Source organism: Salvia splendens, chromosome 8 (genome assembly GCF_004379255.2).
Source record: "Salvia splendens isolate huo1 chromosome 8, SspV2, whole genome shotgun sequence".
Lineage (NCBI taxonomy): Eukaryota > Viridiplantae > Streptophyta > Magnoliopsida > Lamiales > Lamiaceae > Salvia > Salvia splendens.
The window spans coordinates 2,492,047-2,518,453 of record NC_056039.1 but is presented as its reverse complement, the minus strand read 5'-3'; the positions used below and the strand labels follow the sequence as shown (position 1 = coordinate 2,518,453).

General features: G+C 37.7%; 1 protein-coding gene and 1 long non-coding RNA gene across 2 annotated transcripts; both read right to left on the bottom strand.

Annotated features, from left to right (window-relative positions):
- Window positions 1–14,960: 14,960 nt before the first annotated feature.
- LOC121744139 lies at window positions 14,961–15,661 on the bottom strand. Its single transcript, XR_006038494.1, has 2 exons — window positions 15,580–15,661; window positions 14,961–15,361 (listed from the first exon to the last, which is right to left on the bottom strand). It is a non-coding gene; the product is annotated as an uncharacterized LOC121744139 (long non-coding RNA).
- Window positions 15,662–18,881: 3,220 nt separating this feature from the next.
- LOC121744094 (pectin acetylesterase 8-like) lies at window positions 18,882–20,367 on the bottom strand. The gene is made up of 7 exons (XM_042137537.1): window positions 20,138–20,367; window positions 19,939–20,047; window positions 19,774–19,856; window positions 19,570–19,696; window positions 19,407–19,486; window positions 19,245–19,332; window positions 18,882–19,168 (listed from the first exon to the last, which is right to left on the bottom strand). The coding sequence occupies exons 2-7, from the start codon at window positions 20,045–20,047 to the stop codon at window positions 19,116–19,118; spliced, it is 540 nt and encodes a 179-aa protein (XP_041993471.1). The 5' UTR covers window positions 20,138–20,367; the 3' UTR covers window positions 18,882–19,115.
- Between the last annotated feature and the right edge of the window lie 6,040 nt (window positions 20,368–26,407).

Genomic DNA, 26,407 nt, shown 5'->3' with positions numbered 1-26,407 from the left:
GCGTGTGTCCACTGAGTGCAATAAGTACTCAGCCCTGCATGTTGTTTTCTTAATGTGCAGGTTGAGCGGCGATGGGGATGACGGATGTTGAGCAGTGAAAGCCAAATGAGTGTTTTACTTGGTCTTTTGGATGGTGTCGTGTCGTCATACCCGGCATCATCTGTCTTTTGGTCTTTTCCGCTGCTTTGTAATCCGATACATTGTTTTTATTTAACTCTGTTTACATTAACTTTAGTAATGTCTTCTTAGTACAATGTTTGAAGTGAACTTCTTTTTAATAAATGTTTTTGGGTCAAATATTCCTGTTCTCCCCTTTCTTCCCCGCTTCTTTATTCCTCCCCTAGTCGCGGTCCACCGTACTTCCTATCCTTAGGAAATGCGGGCGTGACAGAGTGGTATCAGAGCCTAGGTTTTCTTTCTGCTCTGGACCCAAAAGTCTTTTTCTGTTTTGACTAAGTTTTCAAAAGTGTCATTGGCTCAACATCCGACTCATCGCACTCAACCTGAAATGAGGTAATGAAAATTTTGAATTTTTGGAAAGTATATGGAAGTGGAGGAAATTATGAATGGGTTTGGAAATAAATTTTGTAAAGTTTAAGAAAAGGTTGATGCATGTAAAAGGGTACAAATTGATGTGAAAAGTTGGGAATTATTTGAGTTATGAACTGTTATAGTATGTTATGAACTGTTTTTGTGTGTCGAATGTACTTGAAAGCATGTAGCTGATGTATGATGATTTGATGACGTGATTGTTGATGTGAGCTTTTATGGGAGAATGTGTTGGCCTTTTGAATGTTTGAACTTAGACGTGATAGGATTTCACTAGTGCTTCTTGGACCTATAGTAGATAAGAACGTTTGGCCTTTGAACACCAGCGGGTTGGGAGTTAGAACATCGATACGTCTGCATACACATATCTCTCTCTTCTTCGGTTATGCACTCTGTTTTTATACGCGAGGCGGTTGTTTCTGTTTTTCTATAGATGGCGCGTATGTTCCGAACCCCGCGACGGAGTGATCGCGATAGACTTAGGGCACAGAGGGTGCTCAGAGATTATAGAGTGTACCGGAAGAAGGATCACGTACCGTTGATCGAGTTCGTGGCACACTTCGATACCCTCTGGAGGGCAGCTCAGGAGTTCGGAGTGACAGAGCATGACGGCATTGAGAAGCTAATAGAATTGCTCCCCGACAGCTGGAAAGAATGGGCCGAAAGAACAGCGAGGAGGTACACGTGGCATGAGCCCGCTACCGATGACATGGTGGGTGACATGGCTGGCTTTCGGAAGGCCGTGTATTGTGCACTGGTAGACTCTCGAGAGGAACAGCCCCCACAGGATGTGCAAGAGAGGATCGTGTATCAGGACAAGTATGTGAGCATGTACGAGGATGAGCAAGGGTTTGAAGGCGACTACGGGGAAGAACCCGAGGAGGCTCCGCAAGGGAATCCCGAGGTGGCTCTGCAAGAGAACCCCGAGGAGGACGATGACGAAGACCCAGAGGAAGGGCCTATGGATGAGGATGATAGAGTCGTAGTCTAGAATTAGAATAGTTCGTTGTCTTTTCAGTTTTTGTTTTCAGTACGATCTGCTCTTGAGAACAACGTTTGACCTCCTTTCTTTTAATGAGAATTTTTGATTTTGACTTATATCCTATGTGTTGCATCTTATACTACATGAAGATTTTATAAGAAAATTTTGAGAAAGTGGTAATTTTGGATGAGAATTGTAGTAACACTTTTTGGATATTGAATCAGAATGCCGCCAAGACGTGCACGCCAACCACGACAAGGACCCAACGTGGAGGCACCACCTCCACCACCACCGCCACCACCACCTCCACCCCCGCCTCAGCAAGAAAGATTCATCGTTACGTTTTCCAGGCAGAATCCCCCTAAATTCGATGGACAGGGAGATCCCTCAAAAGCCGAAGAGTGGATACGCGGCCTCGAGCGTATTTTCAGGGTCATGGAGTGCACAGACAGGGAGCGCATTGCTTGCGCCACCTTTCAACTATCAGGTGATGCCGATTACTGGTGGGAGACTCGGCAAAGAACTATGAATCCTGCACGCTTGGAAGCGTTACCATGGGAGGAATTTAAAATGGAGATTGATAACAAGTATGTCCCAAAGACGTACAGACGGGCCAAGGTGGTAGAATTCCACACGCTGAGCCAAGGCCGAATGACTGTAACTGAGTACGACCGAGCCCTCGCGCAGATGGCACGATATGCGCCCGAGTTGATGGACACCGACGAGAAATGGGCGGTGAAGTTCCGGGCCGGGCTCAGAGATGAGATAAAGGCCGCATTGGCCTGTCGAGGAGAACTCTCCTACTCGGAGATCTTGACTTGTGCACTGGACGTGGAAGATGCACTCCCTAAGCCAAGAGTTGTGGCAGCAACAAACGCGACACCCCTACAAACTCAGTCAGGCCACCAAGAGAAGAGGAGGTGGGATGGTGACCAGGCTCAGTATGGTGGTAAGAGGCCACAACACATGAGGAGCCCACCCTACAATGGCGGGAGACAGAATACTTTCCAACCGAGGGCAAACTTTCCGCCGAGGAACCCTCAATGTGGAAGGTGCTTCAAGTACCACGCCGGGGAGTGTCGAGACCCTAGGTGCTTCAACTGTGGTGGAAGTGGCCATTACTTCCGAAGCTGCCCAAATAAGAACATGGGAACGGGAACGAGACAGAACCAGCTAGGCTTCCGTCCACAATCCCAGGCACTACCTGCACCTCCACCGCAACAACGCCGCCAAGGATTACCATCGCAAGCAAGGGCCTACGCCTTGAAGGGGAAGCAGCCGGCAAACGGGAAAGAAACCTTTGGGCAAGGAAACTTGGCAGGTATGGGCACACTTCTCAATATGCCTATAGTTGTCTTGTTTGATACGGGTGCGTCGCATTCCTTTATATCAACTTCTTGTGTGGATACTTTGGAATTACCTACTGTTAAGACCGAACCCACTATGAGTGTGACCTCACCGGTAGGCGGGACTATAGATATATCCCGATCTTGTGCATGTGTGAACTTTGGAATAGGTGAACTCAGTTTAGTGGCTCATAATTTGCAAATAATGACGATGGGTAGCGTAGACATAATCTTGGGTATGGATTGGTTAGCGGAGAACCACGTTACCCTTCATTGTAGAGAAAGGGAAATCTCGTTTGAAACCCCCGGAAAGGAGCCGACGAAGTTTTACGGAATCTCAATGAACCGACGCAAGTCCATTATCTCTGCGCTGCAAGCCACTACAATGATGAGAAAGGGATGTCCAGCGTACCTTGTTTATTTGAATGGGGAGGGGAAGAAAGACAGGAAGATAGAAGATGTGGCGATAGTGAGTGAATATCCCGATGTCTTCCCTGATGCATTGCCGGGACCCCCACCCGACAGGCAGGTAGAATTCACGATCGATCTGGAGCCCGGATCGGCACCAATATCCAAAGCACCTTATAGAATGGCACCAAAAGAGTTGGAGGAGCTTAAGGTGCAACTGCAAGAGCTGCTGGAATTGGGATTCATTAGACCTAGCGTGTCGCCATGGGGAGCACCAGTTTTGTTTGTAAAGAAGAAGGATGGAACGATGAGGATGTGCATCGACTATCGAGAGCTAAACAAACTGACGCTGAAGAACAAGTATCCACTACCAAGGATAGACGACTTGTTTGACCAACTTCGAGGGGCAGGAGTCTTCTCTAAGATGGACTTGAGGTCTGGGTACCATCAGCTGAGGGTTCGGCGAGAAGATGTACCCAAGACGGCTTTTCGAACAAGATATGGTCATTATGAGTTCGTCGTGATGCCTTTTGGACTGACGAACGCCCCGGCAGTGTTCATGGACCTTATGAACCGCGTGTTCCATCCATTTCTGGATCGGTTTGTCCTAGTTTTCATCGATGATGTGCTTGTTTACTCAAAGAACGAGGAGGAGCACAAAGAGCACTTGAGAACCGTCCTAGCAACTCTAAGGGACGAGAAACTATATGCCAAGTTCAGTAAATGCGAGTTTTGGCTCAAGGAAGTGAATTTTCTGGGACATGTAGTAACCTCAGATGGAATTCGTGTGGACCCGGCCAAGGTGGAAGCGGTGCAGGAGTGGAAGTCACCTTCTACACAAAACGAAATCCGAAGCTTTTTAGGACTGGCGGGCTATTATCGAAGATTCATCGAGGGATTCTCGAAGATAGCAAGGCCAATGACGCAACAACTGAAAAAGGGAGTCAAGATGATTTGGACACCAGAATGTGAGGCGAGCTTTCAGTTGTTGAAGGAGAAATTGACCACCGCACCAATCCTAGCCGTGCCAGAGCCAGAGACTGACTATGCGGTGTATACGGATGCGTCGAAGGTGGGACTTGGATGTGTGCTTATGCAGAAGGGGAAAGTGATTGCATATGCATCGAGACAATTGAAGCCCCATGAGCTGAATTATCCGACGCATGACTTGGAACTGGCAGCCGTGGTACATGCTTTGAAGATCTGGAGACACCATCTCTATGGAGTCCGTTGTGAGATATACACGGACCATAAGAGTCTAAAGTACTTCTTCGAGCAAAAGGAGTTGAACATGCGCCAACGTAGGTGGCTCGAGTTGGTGAAGGACTACGATTGTGGTATAAATTACCATCCGGGAAAAGCAAACGTAGTGGCCGATGCTCTTAGTAGGAAGTCTCAATCTTAGCTGGCCACCTTTCTTACTATCGAGGAGAGTTTAATCCAAGAGTTCAGTAAGATGCGGTTGGAAGTAGTGAGAATGCCCGAGACTGTGGAAGGAATAGTAGCCACGTTGGTGATGGAACCCGACTTAAGAGCCAGAATTGTAGAAGCTCAACGGCGAGATACGTTACTAGAAAAGATTCGCTCAGAAGTGAGGACGGGTGAACCCGGAAGTTTCCGTGAGGCAGCGGATAACGGTCTCACCTACAAGGGAAGGTTGTGTGTGCCTAAGGATGAAGGCCTGAGGATGGAAATCATGAGAGAAGCACATGAAACCCCATACGCTGCTCATCCAGGGAGCACCAAAATGTATCAAGACTTGAAAAGACAGTTTTGGTGGAACGGTATGAAAAAGCATGTTGCGGCATTTGTGGAGAGATGCCTGGCATGTCAACAAGTAAAGGCGCTACATCAACGGCCCTATGGGAAATTGCAACCCCTTCCGGAATGGAAGTGGGAACATATTGCAATGGACTTTGTGGTAGGACTGCCAAAATCCCAGCGAGGGAACACGGTGATTTGGGTGATTATAGATCGCCTCACCAAATCTGCCCATTTTGTGCCGGTTCGTGCCACTTATGGATCCGATCAGTTGGCTAAGGTATATGTACGGGAAATTATACGCTTGCATGGAGTTCCAGCGACAATCACATCTGATCGTGATGCTAAATTCACTTCTAGATTTTGGACAAGCCTGCAGCGCGAGTTGGGGACTAAGTTGAGTTTCAGTACAGCGTTCCACCCGCAAACCGACGGGCAGTCGGAGAGAACAATACAAGCCTTGGAGGACATGCTACGAGCCGTGGTGCTTGATCGAGGCTGGGGTTGGGAAGAAGTGCTGCCATTGGTAGAGTTCGCGTACAATAATAGTTACCAGGCGACTATCAAGATGGCTCCATATGAGGCATTGTATGGAAAGAAGTGTAGATCGCCACTTTATTGGGATGAAGTGGGTGAGAGAAGAATTCTCGGACCAGACTCTGTAGAAGAGATGATAGAGATTGTCCGACAAATCCGTGGGAGGATCAAGGAGGCACAGGATCGGCAGAAATCTTATGCGGATGTTCGAAGGACCGATTTACAATTCGAGGTCGGAGAAAAGGTCTTTCTGAAAGTTTCCCCTTCTAAGGGAATAACTCGTTTTGGTGTGAAAGGAAAGCTGAGACCTCGATTTATCGGACCGTATGAGATTTTGGATAGAGTCGGCGTGGTAGCATACAGATTGGCCTTACCACCAAGCTTTGGAAATGTGCACAACGTCTTCCATGTGTCACAATTGAGGAAGTACGTGTTTGACCCCACACACATAGTTCACCAAGAAGAGATGATGGTCCTAAATCCCGATCTAAGTTATGAGGAGAAGCCCGAGGCTATTTTGGATCGAAGGGTGCAAGAATTGAGGAATAAGTCAATTGTTTCGGTGAAGGTACGGTGGAGGAATCATGGAGTCGAGGAAGCAACATGGGAATTAGAAGATAAGATGAGAGAGAAGTTTCCGGAGCTGTTTGAATGATCTTGGACGAAATTTCGGGACGAAATTTTTTTTAAGGTGGGAGGAATGTAATGTCCGTTTTTTTTTATTTAAGGGGTGTTTGCTTTTTGTGAATATCTTGTTTAAGATATGGTGTGGTATGTTTTACTTGTTTTATATTATTTATGGGTGTGAATATTTAGTTTTATGGTTATTTGAAAAGCAAATTAATATCTTAATTAATAAATTAAACCCCCCCCCTCTCTCTCGGTTTTTCTCTCCCTCTCTCTTTTTCGAAAACCCTCCCTCTCTCCCCACAAATCTCTCAACCTCCCCCACTCCCTCATAACCGATACCCCCCCTCTTTTCCATACTTTTTCTCTTCTCGGTCTCTCTCTCAAGCGCTCATCTCTCTCGAAGTGTGCTCTCACCGGTAAGCTCTCTCGCCCTCCTCTCTCTCGGTTTACCTTTCCCCATTCATTCCCCCTCATCATCATCTCGAATTCTTCAAGGTGTTACGCTCGCTCGTTGTGAATCGGAGTCGGAGGAAGAAGTAAACCGCTCGAATTACGTTTGAACTATCCGGGAAAGGTAACCCAAACCCTAACCCTTGTTAAATTCGAAAAAAAACATGCATGTAGGACGTTTTTGGGAAGGTTTAGATGCTGAATAGGTTTTGTGATTATGTGTTGTTGTCAAGCATGTTTTGATAGTAACTGACAGTGGGTTCCGACCCCGTTTTGACTGAGCAAACGATCTCCTTTTGGTACGAAATTTTAACCGTATAAACTTGGATGTGTCTTCGGTGTGGTGTGTAAATTTCAGCTTCTTTGGATGTCGTATGATTTTATTATGTTTTTGCAAGTAGACTGCGCAGATTCGCGAGTTGTATGTTTTTGGGAGATGTTTTCATGTGCTTTGGGTGTGTTTCTGAGTGTTGTGTTTTGTGAAGTATGTGGGTGTGTTTGGCCAAGAGATGGCTCGGGAAAATCAGTGTTTGGTTCGAGAGTTTTCGTGTGTGTTGGCCGAGAGTTTTAGGGTTCAGCCTAGGGCAGTTTTGTGGAGAGTCTGGAAGGGATGATCCCAGGTGTTTGGGTGTGTTTTGGGATGTAGAATGCGTGGTGTGTTTGTCGTATAGGGTTTGAGAATCGGGGGTCAGAGGAAAAGGGGTGTAAACTAGGTGCCGAGCAGACGGCCGAGATGGTCGGCCGAGGTGCCGAGCAGGCGGCCGAGATGGTCGGCCGAGGTGCCGAGCCGGACGGCCGAGATGGTCGGCCGAGGTGCCGAACAGGCGGCCGAGACGGTCGGCCGAGGTGCCGAGCCGGACGGCCGAGATGGTCGGCCGAGGTGCCGAGCAGACGGCCGAGATGGTCGGCCGAGGTGCCGAGCAGGCGGCCGAGATGGTCGGCCGAGGTGCCGAGCCGGACGGCCGAGATGGTCGGCCGAGGTGCCGAACAGGCGGCCGAGACGGTCGGCCGAGGTGCCGAGCCGGACGGTCGAGATGGTCGGCCGAGGTGCCGAGCCGGACGGCCGAGACGGTCGACCGAGGTGCCGAGCAGGCGGCCGAGATGGTCGGCCGAGGTGCCGAGACACAGGCGGCCGAGACAGCCGGCCGAGGGTACCGAGCCAGGCCGAGACGCCGAGCCTTTTTCCCGAACCTGTTCCGGGCCAGGTGAGCCGTTTGTGCAGTGTGGGTGTTCCGGGGGTTTGAGTGTTGTGTTTGTGTCGTGTGCGCGTCTTGGGTACGTGGTATGCGTGTCGGGTGCGTGCGTGGTGTGTTTCGGACGTGTTTTTTTTGTGTGTTTGTTATAACATGTTGTTAAGTGTGTATACGTGTAACGTGCTAGATGTTGAAGTCGTCCACGTAGGAATCATGCATTGTCGTTAAACATCGTCTACCCTGACTCTAATCATGATTTATTTATCTTTCAAAAGGGTGATCTTTTACGAGGAAAGTGTGGTTGAAGGGAACTATTTTAAAAGCTAAGCAATCGAGGTGGGCTTTTCTACCCTACTTTTATGTGGGTTATCTTTAAATACGGACTTTGTTCCGGAAATGTTTATGGAGGTGAACTGTTTGTCTTGCCAATTGTTTTGATTTGAAACCTATCTGAAGTGGTTTACCACATATGTTTAATCGAATTCGGGTCTGTTGGGCTGCGAACCCTCAGGCTAGTGTACACGAGACTGGGAGCCATCTGAGAGCAAGTTGGCCGGTCTAGTTGACCTGGGGTGTGGCCACGCCCCTTGTCACCGTTGGATCAGATAGTGTATGATGGTGGGAATAAGGGTGGCAATATCTGAAAATGACTGCGCAGTCGAATTTATGAAATATATTTTGTGTACTTGGGTTATTTTCTTACACTTAAAACCCCAAGGTTACACTGATGTGGCATGATAAACTATGATTTTGGCGTGTGTCCACTGAGTGCAATAAGTACTCAGCCCTGCATGTTGTTTTCTTAATGTGCAGGTTGAGCGGCGATGGGGATGACAGATGTTGAGCAGTGAAAGCCAAATGAGTGTTTTACTTGGTCTTTTGGATGGTGTCGTGTCGTCATACCCGGCATCATCTGTCTTTTGGTCTTTTCCGCTGCTTTGTAATCCGATACATTGTTTTTATTTAACTCTGTTTACATTAACTTTAGTAATGTCTTCTTAGTACAATGTTTGAAGTGAACTTCTTTTTAATAAATGTTTTTGGGTCAAATATTCCTGTTCTCCCCTTTCTTCCCCGCTTCTTTATTCCTCCCCTAGTCGCGGTCCACCGTACTTCCTATCCTTAGGAAATGCGGGCGTGACACAAATTCAGCCCGCAATTTAATCTCGAGATAGTGTTAAGTATCAATAATCTTAGTTTATAAATTTGATTCAAGATTAACTTGTCTCGATATTATCTAAAATTGAATTAGCTCGAGACTATTTGTTGACGAAAATTAATACTCACGAGTCACGACAAATCTTACAAACATTATCCCGAGATAAGGTATCGGATCGTATCTAGTAAACCAAATACTACTACTATTAATAAGATACAATATTATACTCCATCTGTCTCATTATAAGTGAGATATTTAATTCGAGCACAAGATTTAACTAATAAAAGTGGATAAAGTGGAGTATTGTTTTGATTTCCTCATAGAGGAACATGATTATGGTGCAAGAAGCTCTTAATTAGATCAAGAATGTCCTCAATTGATTAAGGAGTATAAAAGAAAGAAAAAATTGAGGACTTAAATGTAGTACTTAATAGTTTTTCAAAGGTATATGATGATATATTCTTTTGAGTTGAGAACTTGAGATACTTAATATAAGTACAAATCTCATTTTTAGGTCACATAATTTAAAATGTACTCTTTAACATAAAATAATAAACAACCTCCATTATGATTTACTCTTATACTATTACAACAAGAATGGATATTTCAATATTCCCACACTTAATTATAAAAACATAAAGATGGAAATTATTTGGGAATAAAAAAACATTCTTATATGATTATTGGCTCACCTAATTGTGAATTACATAGTCTTGACAATATTGATAAAGATTAGTAGCTCTTTCATCAATTTGACCAACTTCTATGCCGCAAAGCTTCAATGCTTTTGCATCCGAAGCTATTTGAGGTATGCAATCTTCAGCAATTTGTATATAATAACCACAACAACCAGCGTATAGTGGATCATGATCATAACAAAAGGCATCGAAAATTGGCCCCAGACAATTATTATTTATGAGAACTTGGTAGCATTTATCACTATTTTTTTCATTTGTAACTGGAGAAATTATGTTACCATTAATTTCTTGGAATTCACCAGAAATCACTCCACTGATAATCAGAAAAATTAGGATATGAATCATGGTGAAAGTGTTGATGTCAAATGTTAAGTTAATTGACTTCTTATAAAAATATTCAAGACAGTTATAGATGATTAATTTAATTGGATGCATGCGTTTCATTCCTTCAATTTAATTATCCCAATTGAAACCTATGAAATATTGATAATGCCGTTGGTAAAATTGATAGTAAATTTAGCATATAATTGTCGGAGATTTACCAACGGAGGTTACATAGGTTAGTCAACTCCACTTTTTTCTAGTGATTCTTCCAATTGAAACCTGTAAAATATTAATAGTACTCTATACATTCGTGTGGTAATATTGATTCAACACTACTTAATTATATTTGTGTTAACAAAATGTGTGATTAGTTTTGTGCTAATGGCTCTTACAACTAATTCTCTTTTTTTATACTATATCAAATTTAAGCACTTATGTGTGAATATATTTGTCGGTTTAACAACTACAGAGAAAACATGAGTTTCAAAAACAGTACTCCTGATTTATAGAAAATTGGTAATAAGTATAACTGGTTCTCTGTCAAAGTACCAATTTGCAAAGGCCTCTTGTATGCTCTGCAAATATTTGAAAGGAAATAAGTAAAATTAAAATTTTCTCAAACATTAATTAATAGTAAAAGAAAATCAATTTCTATCAGAATTATAAAGTGGAGTCCTACTATTAAACTCACCAAATTTCCCAATTTGATGGTTGAATTGGGGGTCCAAAAACGTCCATCAATTAAGACAGTGTGAATGAGGCATGCATGTATAAACATGCCTATTGTTGGATTATTTGAGATCTCTCTAACAGCTTTTAAAAATGCAGCCCCAAAATCTGTTTCCAAAACTCAATTATTTAATTAGTTTTGTCTAATAAAAAATATTACTTCAAGCTTTTAGAACAAAAGAAATTGATTAGTGTACCAGTTATTAATTGTTTGTCTGTACTTGTACAAGTACTAAGATTGTTCACGCACGATTGCCATCTTTCGCTGTCATGAGAAAGTGGAGGTACCAAACGGTATCTATCCTAAAACAAATACGGATCTATTCTCTCAGTGCATGTCACGGGAAGGAGGCTGTATATATTCTACAATAGTGGAGTATTCGATAAATATGAGATCGATGTTTATGAATCAAATATGTCAAATTGTTTTTAAAAAATGCATATGTTTACAAAGAAGTGATAAATGGAGCGTAATTACGGAGGCAAAATATTTCTCTCTGTAGTCGGCATTAAGGACATTCTCTCTGTCACGTAACACAAAAAAGAGACCAAATCAAGTAGCAGTAGAAAAATCACCAAAATGTAATTAATTTGAGATTCTTACCCTCGAAAGAAAAATCCCCCATCCGAGAGGCATTTCACTCTGCCCACATCTGGGAGACGTGCTCGAAAGCCATGACAATGTAAGATAGTCGCAAGCCCCCCTGCCGATATACCGGAAAGAAGAGCCTGCAAATAAATACACTATAATTAGATGCATCTCAAATATTAAATAATATTGCATTGATTAAAGAAATGAATCTACATTCTCTCCAACGCCCATCCCTTTAGCCAAAACGTCGTCAACAACCGCATCAAAAATCCTGGATCCTCGAAATTGAAGTTTCAATCCCTGGTACAACATGACGGGTCATGGAAATAAATAGATAAATTAAGTTATATCAAAGTTTTGAATTACTAACTTACTTGGCCATCAAACTCGGTGTCACCGAGGAATGATGATTGGTCACAATAGGCCACGAAAATCCTATTCCAATTATAGAAATCTGAAAATGATACATGTTAAATATAATTAAAACGAATTAATTAATCAATGCTTCTCTCTCTATATATAAATATACCCGGGTTGATTTGGCTGTCTGGGCTAAGAATGTCAGTGGATGGTGTAAATGGCATGAATTTGCTACTGCCTAAAGATTGATTCAGTTTGCCTTGGCAATCATCAATGTTATCACACCATCCACCTCCCTATATAATTAAAGAAAGTCAGACATAACCTAAAATTAATATATTTCAAGAAAGAAATAGTTTAAATCAATTATAACCATGAGAAAGAGGAGCCAATTCTTGGCCCCGTCTCCTGACCCGGCCGAGTATTAGTAGCCAGCCGGTGAGCCGTCCAGACACACTAAAATGGAATTATATGTATATAATCACATACAAAGTAAGTCATTTATTCATGGACGAAAAAATTACTTATAAATATAATCATGCAGTGAAGCTTCCACATCTAGAGAGTGACAAAAATTAGCATTGATAACTCATAGCTAAGCAAATAGAGGAAACCACAAATCATAGCTTTGCAAATAGAGGAAACCACAGCTTTTCTCCATAACTCATAGCTTAGCAAATAGAGAAAACCACAGCTTTTCTCAATAACTCATAGCTTTGCAAATAGAGGAAACCACAACTTTTCTCCATAACTCATAGCTTAGCAAAATAGAGGAAACCACAAATTTTCTCCATAACTCATAGCTTAGTAAATAGAGGAAACCAAGCTTTTCTCCATAACTCATAGCTTAGCAAATAGAGGAAACCATAGATTTTCTCCACAGCTAACTCATAGATTTGCCAATAGAGGAAACTACAGCTTTTCTCCATAACTCATAGCTTTGCAAATAGAGGAGGAAACCACAACTTTTCCCCATAATTCATAGCTTTGCAAATAGAGGAAACCACATTTTTTCTCCATAACTCATAGCTTTGCAAATAGAGGAAACCACAACTTTTCTCCATAACTCAAATAGAGGAAACCAAGCTTTTCTCCATAACTCACAGCCTTACAAATAGAGGAAACCACAACTTTTCTCCATAATCCATAGCTTATCAAATAGAGGAAACCACAGCTTTTCTCCATAACTCATAGCTTAGGAAATACAGGAAACCACACATTTTATCCATAACTCATAGCTTTGCAAATAGAGGAAACCACAGCTTTTCTCCGTAACTTATAGCTTAGCAAATAGAGGAAACAACGGCTTTTCTCCATAACTCATAGATTTGCAAATAGAGGAAACCATAGATTTTCTCCATAACTCATAGCTTAGCAAATAGAGGAAACCACAACTTTTCTCCATAACTAATGGCTTTGCAAATAGAGGAAACCACAGCTTTTCTCCATAACTCATAGCTTTGCAAATAGAGGAAACCACAGCTTTTCTCCATAACTCATAGCTAAGCAAATAGAGGAAACCACAGCTTTTCTCCATATAGCAAATAAAGGAAACCACAGCTTTTCTCCATAACTCATAGCTTTGGGAATAAAGATGGAAATTATTTGGGAACAAAGAAAGCATTCTTATATGATTTCGTGAATAAGAAGAATGAGAGGAACGCCTTCAGTATTTTGGTGCTGTGTTTGAAAAGTGAGTGAAGTAGAGAATGTTATGTTTCTATATTGCTATGGAGGAACTATTTAAGTAGTAGTATTTTTAGAAGTAATTTTTTAGAGAGGAAGTTAGGTTGATTCAAACGGCTTGAAATAATTGAAGTAACTTTTGAGAGAGAATGTTAGGTTGATTCCAATGGCTTGAAATAATTGAAGTAACTTTTGAGAGAGAATGTCAGGTTGATTCAAATGGCTTGAAATAATTGAACTAACTTTTGAGAGAGAATGTTGGGTTGTTCAAATGGCTTGAAATAGTTGAAGTAACTTTTGAGAGAGAATGTTGGGTTGTTCAAATTGCTTGAAATAGTTGAAGTAACTTTTGAGAGGGAATGTTAGGTTGATTCTAATGGCTTGAAATAATTGAAGTAATTTTTGCAAGAAAATGTTAGGTTGTTCAAATTGCTTGAAATAGTTGAAGTAATTTTAGCAAGAAAATGTTAAGTTGCTTCAAATTGATTCTGACTTGAAATAATCGAGAGTTATAAGGTACTATCTTCCTTTGGTTTTGAATAAAGATACATAAACATGTTGACATTTGAAACTAAAATAATATATTACAACTATCTCATATTGGTATTCACATAGACTCGAAACCACTATGTAATTCTAATGGGTCAATCATCCTATCACAAATTGGTTTTAAGATGAAACTCATGGATTTCTATCATGGTATCAGAGCGGGTCGTCTATTGTGGGTCATAGCTTTGTACGACTTAAATCACTAACCTTTAATCTCTTTTTATATAAAAGGGCACACATTTTTAGCATAGTCACCCAATTGTTTGTTCGATGACAAATTTACTTTAATTATTTGTGGTTTTTGATTGGATATAGGAAATGATATGGTTTTATTAGTCTTGTTTTGGTTGGACAAATTTAACCCGCAATTTAATCTTGAGATAGTGTTAAGTAGAAATAATCTTAGTTTATAAATTTTATTCAAGATTAACTTGTCCCGATATTATCTAAAATTGAATTAGCTAGAGACTATTTGTTGATGAAAATATCCATGACAAATCTTACTAACATTATCCCGAGATGAGGTATCAGATCGTATATAGTCAACCAAATACTACTACTATTAATAAGATACAATATTATAATCCATATGTCTTATTGTAAGTTAGATATTTAATTTGAGCACAAGATTTAACTAATAAAAGTGGATAAAGTGGAGTATTGTTTTGATTTCCTCCTAGAGGAACATGATTATGGTGCAAGAAGCTCCAAATTAGATCAAATATGTCCTCAATTGACTAAGGAGTATAAAAGAAAAAAAAATGTGGACTTTAAATCTAGTACTTAATATTTTTTCAAAGGTATATGATGATATTCTTTTGAGTTGAGAACTTGAGATACTTAAAAGAAGCACAAATCTCATTTTTAGGTCACAGAATTTAAAGTGTACTCTTTAACGTAAAAATAATAAACAGTCTCCATTATGATTTATTCTTATACTATTAGAACAAGAATGAATATTTCAATATTCCAACACTTAATTTATAATAACATAAAGATGGAAATTATTTGGGAATAAAGAAAACATTCTTATATGATCATTGGGTCACCTAATTGTGAATTACAGATTACGTAGACAAAATTGATAAAGATTTGTAGCTCTTTCATCAATTTGATCAATTTCTTGGCCACAACGATTCAATGCTTTTGCATCTGAAGCCATTTTAGGTATGCAATCTTCAGCAATTTGTATATAATAAAAACAACAACCATCGCCTACTGGATCATAAGTCTCATCATAACAAAAGGCATCGTAAATTGACTCCAGGCAATGATTATTTATGACAACTTGGTAGCATGTATCACTATTTTTTTTTTGAGTTGTATTGGAGACTTCAGTGAATGGAACATCGAGGCTGCTTGCAAGAAGGCATGCAACCAGCATCGAGGAAATGATAAGCTTCCACATCTATAGAGTGAGAGAAATTGTCATTTAAAGGTATGTATGATGAAAATTGGAGCAATCAAAACACAAATACAAACAGCCACAACTACTGCTCTGAAACCAAATTACAAAACGCAAATACATAAATTCATGCATATGCTCTAATTCACACCATCACACATGAAAATATATACAAGCATACTTAGAGAGAGAGAGAGGGGGGGGGGGGGGGGAGAATTCACTTTGGTGATTTCGTGAATAAGTAGAATGAGAGGAACGCCTTCGGTATTTTGCTGCTGTGTTTGAAAAGTGAGTCAAGTGGAGAATGTTGTGTTTCTGGTATTGCTATGGAGGAACTATTTAAGTAGTAGTAATTTTTAGAGAGGAAGTTAGGTTGATTCAAATGGCTTGAAATATTTGACGTAATTTTTGTGAGAGAATGTTAGGTTGATTCAAATGGCTTGAAATAATTGAAGTAACTTTTGAGAGAGAATGTTAGGTTGATTCAAATGGCTTGAAATAATTGAAGTAATTTTTGCAAGAAAATGTTAGGTTGCTTCAAATTGATTCTGACTTGAAATAATTGAGGGTTATGAGGTAATATCTACCTTTGGTTTTGAATAAAGATACATAAACATGTTGGAAATTCAAACTAAAATAATATATTACAACTATCTCATATCGGTGTTCACGTAGATTTGAAATCACTATGTAATTCTAATACTCACCCCTCTTATCACCAATTGGTTTTAAAATGAAACCCATGGATTTCTATCATGGTATCAGAGCGGGTCGTCGATTGTGGGTCAAATTTAAGTGATCCAGCAGTATATCTGGACTGAAACCGAAAAAATTGAATAACCCAGCAGTTTATCTAGGCTTAAAATTTGGGCCAGTGGTCCAACCGATCAGGAAAAAATTGGACAAGTCGTCCAATCGAGCAGAAAAAAAATCCAACCACTCCAAGGTTCACCTTGAGCGTTTGAGGGAGTGTGTTGCCAATTGAAACTAAAATAATATATATAAGTATCTCACATCAGTGTTCATATAGACTTGAAATCACTATATAATTCTAATGGGCCACTTCTCTTATCACCAATTAATTTTAGGATGGAACCATGAATTTCTATTAAAACATACCCTCTTCCTTGGTTTAATTATTCTAGCAAAACATGAAAAAGTGTGCAAGCTTAAAAAGATAACATGACCTACTGATTAATTTATTTTGTATATACTAAACAATGAGCCGTTATAAATATTTTATCTTAGTGAAATATTCACCCAATTGTTTGTTGGATGACAAATTTACTTTAATTATTTGTGGTTTTTGATTGGATATAGGAAATGATATGGTTTTATTAGTCTTGTCTTGGTTGGACAAATTCAGCCCGCAATTTAATCTCGAGATAGTGTTAAGTATAAATAATCTTAGTTTATAAATTTTATTCAAGATTAGCTTTTCTCGATATTATCTAAAATTGAATTAGCTCGAGACTATTTGTTGAAGAAAATTAATACTCACGAGTCACGACAAATCTTACGTAACGTTATCCCGAGATAAGGTATCGGATCGTTTCTAGTCAACCAAATACTACTACTATTAATAAGATACAATATTATACTCCATCTGTCTCATTATAAGTGAGATATTTAATTCGAGCACAAGATTTAACTAATAAAAGTGGATAAAGTGGAGTATTGTTTTGATTTCCTCCTAGAGGAACATGATTATGGTGCAAGAAGCTCCAAATTAGATCAAATATGTCCTCAATTGATTAAGGAGTGTAAAAAAATTGAGGACTTAAATGTAGTACTTAATAGTTTTTCAAAGGTATACGATGATATTCTTTTGAGTTGAGAACTTGAGATACTTAAAAGAAGTACAAATCTCATTTTTAGGTCACATAATTTAAAGTGTACTCTTTAACATAAAAATAATAAACAGCCTCCATTATGATTTATTCTTATACTATTACAACAAGAATGAATATTTCAATATTCCCACACTTAATTTATAATAACATAAAGATGGAAATTATTTGGGAATAAAGAAAACATTCTTATATGATTATTGGTTCACCGAATTGTGAATTACTGATTATCTAGACAAAATTGATAAAGTTTAGTAGCTCTTTCATCAATTAGATCAACTTCTTGGCCGCAAAAATTCAATTCTTTTGCATCCGAAGCCATTTGAGGTATGCAATCTCGAGCAATTTGTATATAATAACGACAACAACCATCGAATACTGGATCATAAGTCACATCATAACAAAAGGCACTGAAAATTGAGTCCTGGCAACGATTATATGTGACATCTTGGTAGCATGTAGCACTGTTTTTTTCATTTATAACTGGAGAAATTATGTTACCATTAATTTCTTGGAGTTCACCAGAAATCACTCCACTGATAATCAGAAAAATTAGGATATGAATCATGGTGAAAGTGTTGATGTCAAATGTTAAGTTAATTGACTTCTTATAAAAATATTCAAGAAAGTTATAGATGGTTAATTAATTGGATGCATGCGTTTCATTCCTTCAATTTAATTATCCCAATTGAAACATATGAAATATTAATAATACCGTTGGTAAATTTGATAGTAAATTTAGCGTATAACTGTTGGAGATTTACCAACGGAGGTTACATCAGTAATCAACAATAAATGTACGTATGTCGGTAAATCCATAAAGTCAACTCCGTTTTTTCTAGTGATTCTTCCAATTGAAACCTGTGAAATATTAATAATATTCTATACATTCGTGTGGTAATATTGATTCAACACTACTTAATTATATTTGTGTTAACAAAATGTGTGATTAATTTTGTGCTAATGGCTCTTATAACTAATGCTCTTTTTTGTATACTATATCAAATTTAAGCACTTATTTGTGAACATATTTGTCGGTTTAACAACTACCGAGAAAACATGAGCTTCAAAAACAGTACTCCTGAAATAATCGAGAGTTATAAGGTACTATCTTCCTTAGGTTGCTTCAAATTGATTCTGACTTGAAATAATCGAGAGTTATAAGGTACTATCTTCCTTTGGTTTTGAATAAAGATACATAAACATGTTGACATTTGAAACTAAAATAATATATTACAACTATCTCATATCGGTATTCACATAGACTCGAAACCACTATGTAATTCTAATGGGTCAATCATCCTATCACAAATTGGTTTTAAGATGAAACTCATGGATTTCTATCATGGTATCAGAGCGGGTCGTCTATTGTGGGTCATAGCTTTGTACGACTTAAATCACTAACCTTTAATCTCTTTTTATATAAAAGGGCACACATTTTTAGCATAGTCACCCAATTGTTTGTTCGATGACAAATTTACTTTAATTATTTGTGGTTTTTGATTGGATATAGGAAATGATATGGTTTTATTAGTCTTGTTTTGGTTGGACAAATTTAACCCGCAATTTAATCTTGAGATAGTGTTAAGTAGAAATAATCTTAGTTTATAAATTTTATTCAAGATTAACTTGTCCCGATATTATCTAAAATTGAATTAGCTAGAGACTATTTGTTGATGAAAATATCCATGACAAATCTTACTAACATTATCCCGAGATGAGGTATCAGATCGTATATAGTCAACCAAATACTACTACTATTAATAAGATACAATATTATAATCCATATGTCTTATTGTAAGTTAGATATTTAATTTGAGCACAAGATTTAACTAATAAAAGTGGATAAAGTGGAGTATTGTTTTGATTTCACTCTGCCCACATCGGGGAGACGTGCTCGAAAGCCGTCACAATGCAAGATAGTCGCAAGCCCCCCTGCCGATATACCGGAAAGAATAGCCTGTAAATAAATACACTATAGTTAGATGCATCTCAAATATTAAATAATATTGCATTGATTAAAGAAATGAATCTACATTCTCTCCAACGCCCATCCCCTTTTGCCAAAAGGTCGTCAACAACCGCATCAAAAATCCTGGATCCTCGAAATTGAAGTTTCAGTCCCTGGTACAACATGACGGGGCATGTTAATAAATAGATAAATTAAGTTATTTCAAAGTTTTGAATTACTAACTTACTTGGCCATCAAACTCGGCGTCACCGAGGAATGATGATTGGTCACAATAGGCCACGAAAATCCTATTCCAATTATAGAAATCTGAAAATGATACATGTTAAATATAATTAAAACGAATTAATTAATTAATTAATTAATGCTTCTCTCCTTCTATATAAATATACCCGGGTTGATTTGGCTGTCTGGGCTAAGAATGTGTGAGAATTTTGTAAATGGCACGGATTTGCTACTGCCTAAAGATTGATTCAGTTTGCTTTGGCAATCATCAACGTTATCACACCATCCACCTCCCTATATAATTAAAGAAAGTCAGACATAACCTAAAATTAAGATATTTCAAGAAAAAAATAGTTTAAATCAATTATAACCATGAGAAAGAGGAGCCAATTCTTGGCCCCGTCTCCTGACCCGGCAGAGTAATAGTAGCCAGCCGGTGAGCCGTCCATACACACTGAAATGGAATTATGTGTATATAATCACATACAAAGTAAGTCATTTATTCACGGACGAAAAAATTACTTATAAATATAAACCTGCTCGTCTTTGAGTTGCGTTAGCAACTTCAGTGAATGAAACATTGAGGCTGCTTGCAAGAAGGCATGCAGCCATTAAGCAAATGATCATGCAGTGAAGCTTCCACATCTAGAGAGTGACAAAAAATTAGCATTAATTACTTTGTAAATTGATGAATTTAGTGAATGGAAAAGTATATGAAATTTTGAAAACTATCACCTTTTGGAGGTTGAGAGAATGGTTAGTAGGACTTGGTGAGGTTGAGAGAATGGTTAGGACTTGGTGATTCTAAAGAGTGAGTGAGAATGACGAGTAATTCTCCAAAATAATAATACTTGAGAGAGGGTCGTGGGTGGATTAATTTGTGTGACTTTTAAATAGGGGTGAAAGCTTGTTTCAAATTTAAACAAATGGAAATATCGTAGCTTATCAAAGTTTAATTATTGGATACCAACCTATATATGTAATTGTATGGGATGGATGATTATAAATCTGATATATGTCCCATTCTTGTTACACTTTTGTCTCCATCACCATCCTGCAACTCACATTTATTAATAAAAAAATTAATCCCCTTTAGTTATGGGATTTTAATCAACGAATGGATGTTGATTTTATTTGGAAATATTGGCTTAACTATTAGGTAATTATCTTAAATGGTAATCAATTAACGGTGCCATAGCTTCGTACGACTTAAATCCCTAACCTTTAACCTCTTTTACATAAAAGGGCACACATTTTTAGCATATTCACCCAATTGTTTGTTCGATGACAAATTTACTTTAATTATTTGTGGTTTTTTATTGGATATAGGAAATGATATGATTTTATTATCCTTGTTTTGGTTGGACAAATTCTGCCCGCAATTTAATCTCGAGATAGTGTTAAGTAGAAATAATCTTAGTATATAAATTTTATTCAAGATTAGTTTGTCTCGATATTATCTAAAATTGAATTAGTTCGAGACTATTTGTTGACGAAAATTAATACTCACGAGTCACGACATATCTTACGTAACATTATCCCGAGATAAGGTATCGGATCGTATCTAGTCAACCAAATACTACTACTATTAATAAGATACAATATTATACTCCATCTGTCTCATTGTAAGTGAGATATTTAATTTGAGCACAAGATTTAACTAATAAAAGTGGATAAAGAGGAGTATTGTTCTGATTTCCTCCTACAGGAACATGATTATGGTACAAGAAGCTCCTAATTAGATCTAATATGTCCTCAATTGATTAAGGAGTATAAAAAAAAAAAATTGAGGACTTAAATGTAGTACTTAATATTTTTTCAAAGGTATATGTTGATATTCTTTTGAGTTGAGAACTTGAGATACTTAAAAGAAGCACAAATCTAATTTTTAGGTCACAGAATTTAAAGTGTACTCTTTTACGTAAAAATAATAAACTGTCTCCATTATGATTTATTCTTATACTATTACAACAAGAATTAATATTTCAATATTCCCACACTTAATTTACAGCTTTTCTCCATAACTCATAGCTTTGCAAATAGAGGAAACCACAACTTTTCTCCATAACTCATAGCTTTGCAAATAGAGGAAACCACGGCTATTCTGCATAACTCATAGCTTTGCAAAGAGAGAAAACCACGGCTTTTCTCCATAACTCATAGCTTTGCAAAGAGAGAAAACCACAGCTTTTCTCCATAACTCATAGCTTTGCATATCGAGGAAACCACAGCTTTTCTCCATAACTCATAGCTTTGCATATCGAGGAAACCACAGTTTTTCTCCATAACTCATAACTTTGCAAATAGAGGAAACCACAACTTTTCTCCATAACTCATAGCTTTGCAAATAGAGGAAACCACAGCTTTTCTCCATAACTCATAGCTTTGCAAATAGAGGAGCCAATTCTTGGCCCCGTCTCCTGACCCGGCCGAGTAATAGTAGCCAGCCGGTGAGCCGTCCATACACACTGAAATGGAATTATGTGTATATAATCACATACAAAGTAAGTCATTTATTCACGGACGAAAAAATTACTTATAAATATAAACCTGCTCGTCTTTGAGTTGCATTAGCAACTTCAGTGAATGGAACATAGAGGCTGCTTGCAAGAAGGCATGCATTAGCAACGAATTGAATACAATAATTTTTTAGAGAGGAAGTTAGGTTGATTCAAACTGCTTGAAATAATTGAAGTAACTTTTGAGAGAGAATGTAAGGTTGATTTCAATGACTTGAAATAATTGAAGTAACTTTTGAGAGAGAATGTTAGGTTGATTAAATGGGTTGAAATAATTGAAGTAACTTTTGAGAGAGAATGCTAGGTTGATTCTAATGGCTTGAAATAATTGAAGTAATAATAAAAGTGGATAAAGTGGAGTATTGTTTTGATTTCCTCCTAGAGGAACATGATTATGTTGCAAGAAGCTCCTAGTTAGATCAAATATGTCCTCAATTGATTGAGGAGTATAAAAGAAAAAAAAATTGTGGACTTAAATGTAGTACTTAATAGTTTTTCAAAGGTATATGATGATATTCTTTTGAGTTGAGAACTTGAGATACTTAAAAGAAGTACAAATCTCCTTTTTAAGTGACATAATTTAAAGTGTACTCTTTAACATAACAATAATAAACAGCCTCCCTATATAATTATATTTTCATACACTGTGGAGAAATATGGGTATTTCAAAGATTAATCGTACATCAAAATTCGTCATCAATTAAAAAAGAAGAAGAAGAAATTCTGCATTAATTCCTTACAAAAAATTTAAAGCAAAAAATGTAAAAACAACTGGTTTAGTGCTTTATTGGCCAACCCTTTTACCTATACCCAAATTTTCTTGATCAAGATTTATTTCACCATAGTACATCATAACTCTGTATTTACTATATAAGATACAAGGGACCTCAATTCAAATCCATTTCTTCACCTTTTTCTACTTTCATCCAATTTTTATTGTATTGTTTTTGAATTATTGGAGTTCTCTCCTTTATTTGACACAGTAAATGAAAATTTATTGCGTGTTTACTTTGTAAAAAATTGTAAAAAATACTACTGATGTCATTAATACTGATTTGGGCCAATCTTCTTTTGTGGATGTTGATTTTTATTTGGAAATATAGGCCTAACTATTAGGCAACTATGCTTTACGTGGTAATCAATTAATGGTGTCACCGATATATATTCACCCATATATATTCAGAAATGAAAATTGATTGCGTGTTTACTTTGTAACAAATGGTAAAAAAATACTATTAAAATACTAATGTCATTAATACTGATTTGGGCCTATATTCTTTTGTGGATGTTGATTTTTATTTGGAAATATGGGCCTAACTATTAGGTAGCTATGCTTTACGTGGTAATCAATTAATGGTAACAATAAATGTACGTATGTCGGTAAATCCTTAAAGTCAACTCCGTTTTTTTCTAGTGATTCTTCCAATTGAAACCTGTGAAATATTAATAGTATTCTATACATTCGTGTGGTAATATTGATTCAACTACTTAATTATATTTGTGTTAATAAAATGTGTGATTAATTTTGTGCTAATGGCTCTTATAACTAATGCTCTTTTTTGTATACTATATCAAATTTAAGCACTTATTTGTGAACATATTTGTCGGTCTAACAACTACAGAGAAAACATGGAGTAGAAAAAAAAACAAAAAGGAAAAGAAAAGGAAAAAATTAGGCCTAAGAGTGGAGAAGATGAATGGGACAAAGAGTCACTAATGCCCATTCCATGGATGCCTTGTTTTTTTTATCCCATTCCCATATATGCTTTCTCTATATTCTCTTCATTGACCTTTTGGTTGTTAGGCTTGTTTGATAAGTGTGTTTTTCTTTGTCTAGTTGGTATTAAGTGGTGTGTAGTTGTTATCAAATGAGTTGAGGTAAGTTGGTGGTCTAAGTAGTGCTTAGTGTGTCCATTTGTTGGGCGTTGGGTGTTTATTTTCATAATTATTCGTCAGACGTCTCGTCTCGATTGAGTGATTTGGACCTCTTGTTGTACTAGCTCGCTAATCTTTCACTTGAGTGTTTTTTCAATATAATTAGTGAGTCTTGAATTTATAGAGATTCTATGGAGTGATAGCAATGAAATCATTTTACACCTTATGTTTATACTATAGAAAATAACAATCATCTTCATTTGGAAAAAAATTGGACAAGTCGTCCAATCGATCAGAAAAAAAGTCCAACCCTTCCAAGGTTCACCTCGAAGGGTTTGAGAGAGGATGTTAGCAATTGAAACTAAAATAATATATTACAACTATCCTACATCGGTGTTCAAATAGACTTAAAATCACTATATAATTCTAATGGGCCACTCTTCCTATCACCAATTAGTTTTAGGATGGAACCCATGAATTTCTATCAAAACATATATACCCTCCTCCTTGGCTTAATTATTCTAGCAAAATATGAAAAAAGGTGCAAGCTTAAGAAGATAACACGACCTAGTGATTAATTTATTTTGTATACTAAACAATGGGCCGTTATAAATATTTTATCTTAGTGAAATATAACAACCAAAACGTAGCCTAAATTGTATTTGTGTTAAAATCATGATTGGACAAAATTACCCCTATTAAAAGTTGATAACATATCATCTTTTAATTGGAGGCTCAGACTTGAGAGAGTCGTGGGTGGATTAATTTGTGTAACTTTTAAATATGGGTGAAAGCTTGTTTCAAATTTAAACAAATGGAAATATCGTAGCTTAACAAAGTTTAATTATTGGATACCAACCTATATATGTAAGTGTATTGAATGTCACATTCTTGTTACACTTATGTCTCCATCACCATCCTACAACTCACATTTATTAATAAAAAATTTAATCCCATTTAGTTATGGGATTTTAATCAACGAATGGATGTTGATTTTTATTTGGAAAAATGGGCTTAACTATTAGGAAATTATCTTAAGTGGTAATCAATTAACGGTGTCATAGCTTCGTACGACTTAAATCCCTAACCTTTAACCTCTTTTATGTAAAAGGGCACACATTTTTAGCATATTCACCCAATTGTTTGTTCGATGACAAATTTACTTTAATTATTTGTGGTTTTTGATCGGATATAGGAAATGATATGGTTTTATTAGTCTTATTTTGGTTGGACAAATTCAGCCAGCAATTTAATCTCGAGATTGTGTTAAGTAGAAATAATCTTAGTTTATAAATATTATTCAAGATTAGTTTGTCTCGATATTATCTAAAATTGAATTAGCTCGAGACTATTTGTTGACGAAAATTAATACTCACGAGTCACGACATATCTTACTAACATTATCCCGAGATGAGGTATCGGATCGTATCTAGTCAACCAAATACTACTACTATTAATAAGATACAATATTATACTCCATCTGTCTCATTGTAAATGAGATATTTAATTTGAGCACAAGATTTAACTAATAAAAGTGGATAAAGAGGAGTATTGTTCTGAATTCCTCCTACAGGAACATGATTATGGTACAAGAAACTCCTAATTAGATCTAATATGTCCTCAATTGATTAAGGAGTATAAAAGAAAAAAAATTGAGGACTTAAATGTAGTACTTAATATTTTTTCAAAGATATATGATGATATTCTTTTGAGTTGAGAACTTGAGATACTTAAAAGAAGCACAAATCGAATTTTTAGGTCACAGAATTTTTTTTTTACACACACACTCACACACACGCGCGCGCGCGCACACACACACACATTGGAGTTCGAGATAAATTGGCAAGCGAACCAGCCTCTTCCAGCCCCTCGTGGTCACGTCTGAACTAGCCTCCTCCTCTGCCCCTCGTGGCCCACGACCTAGCCGATATCCCACCCTCAGACTCCTCGTGGCCCACGACCAAGTCGATATCCCACCCTCAGGTCCCTCGTGGCCCACGACCAAGTCGATATCCCACCCTCAGGTCCCTCGTGGCCCACGAACTAGTCGATATCCCATCCTCAGACGGGTCTTGGCTCGTAAGTTGACCACCCTCAGACTGGTTCAGGCCCGTATGCTTGCAAAGTCCCAAGGCAACAAGCCTTCTCTTTTACGTAAAAATAATAAACAGTCTCCATTATGATTTATTCTTATACTATTACAACAAGAATGAATATTTCAATATTCCCACACTTAATTAATAGCTTTTCTCCATAACTCATAACTTTGCAAATAGAGGAGACCACAACTTTTCTCCATAACTCATAGCTTTGCAAATAGAGGAAACCACGACTTTTCTGCATAACTCATAGCTTTGCAAAGAGAGAAAACCACAGCTTTTCTCCATAACTCATAGCTTTGCAAAGAGAGAAAATCACAGCTTTTCTCCATAACTCATAGCTTTGCAAATAGAGGAAACCACATCTTTTCTCCATAACTCATAGCTTTGCAAATAGAGGAGCCAATTCTTGGCCCCGTCTCCTGACCCGGCCGAGTAATAGTAGCCAGCCGGTGAGCCGTCCATACACACTGAAATGGAATTATGTGTATATAATCACATACAAAGTAAGT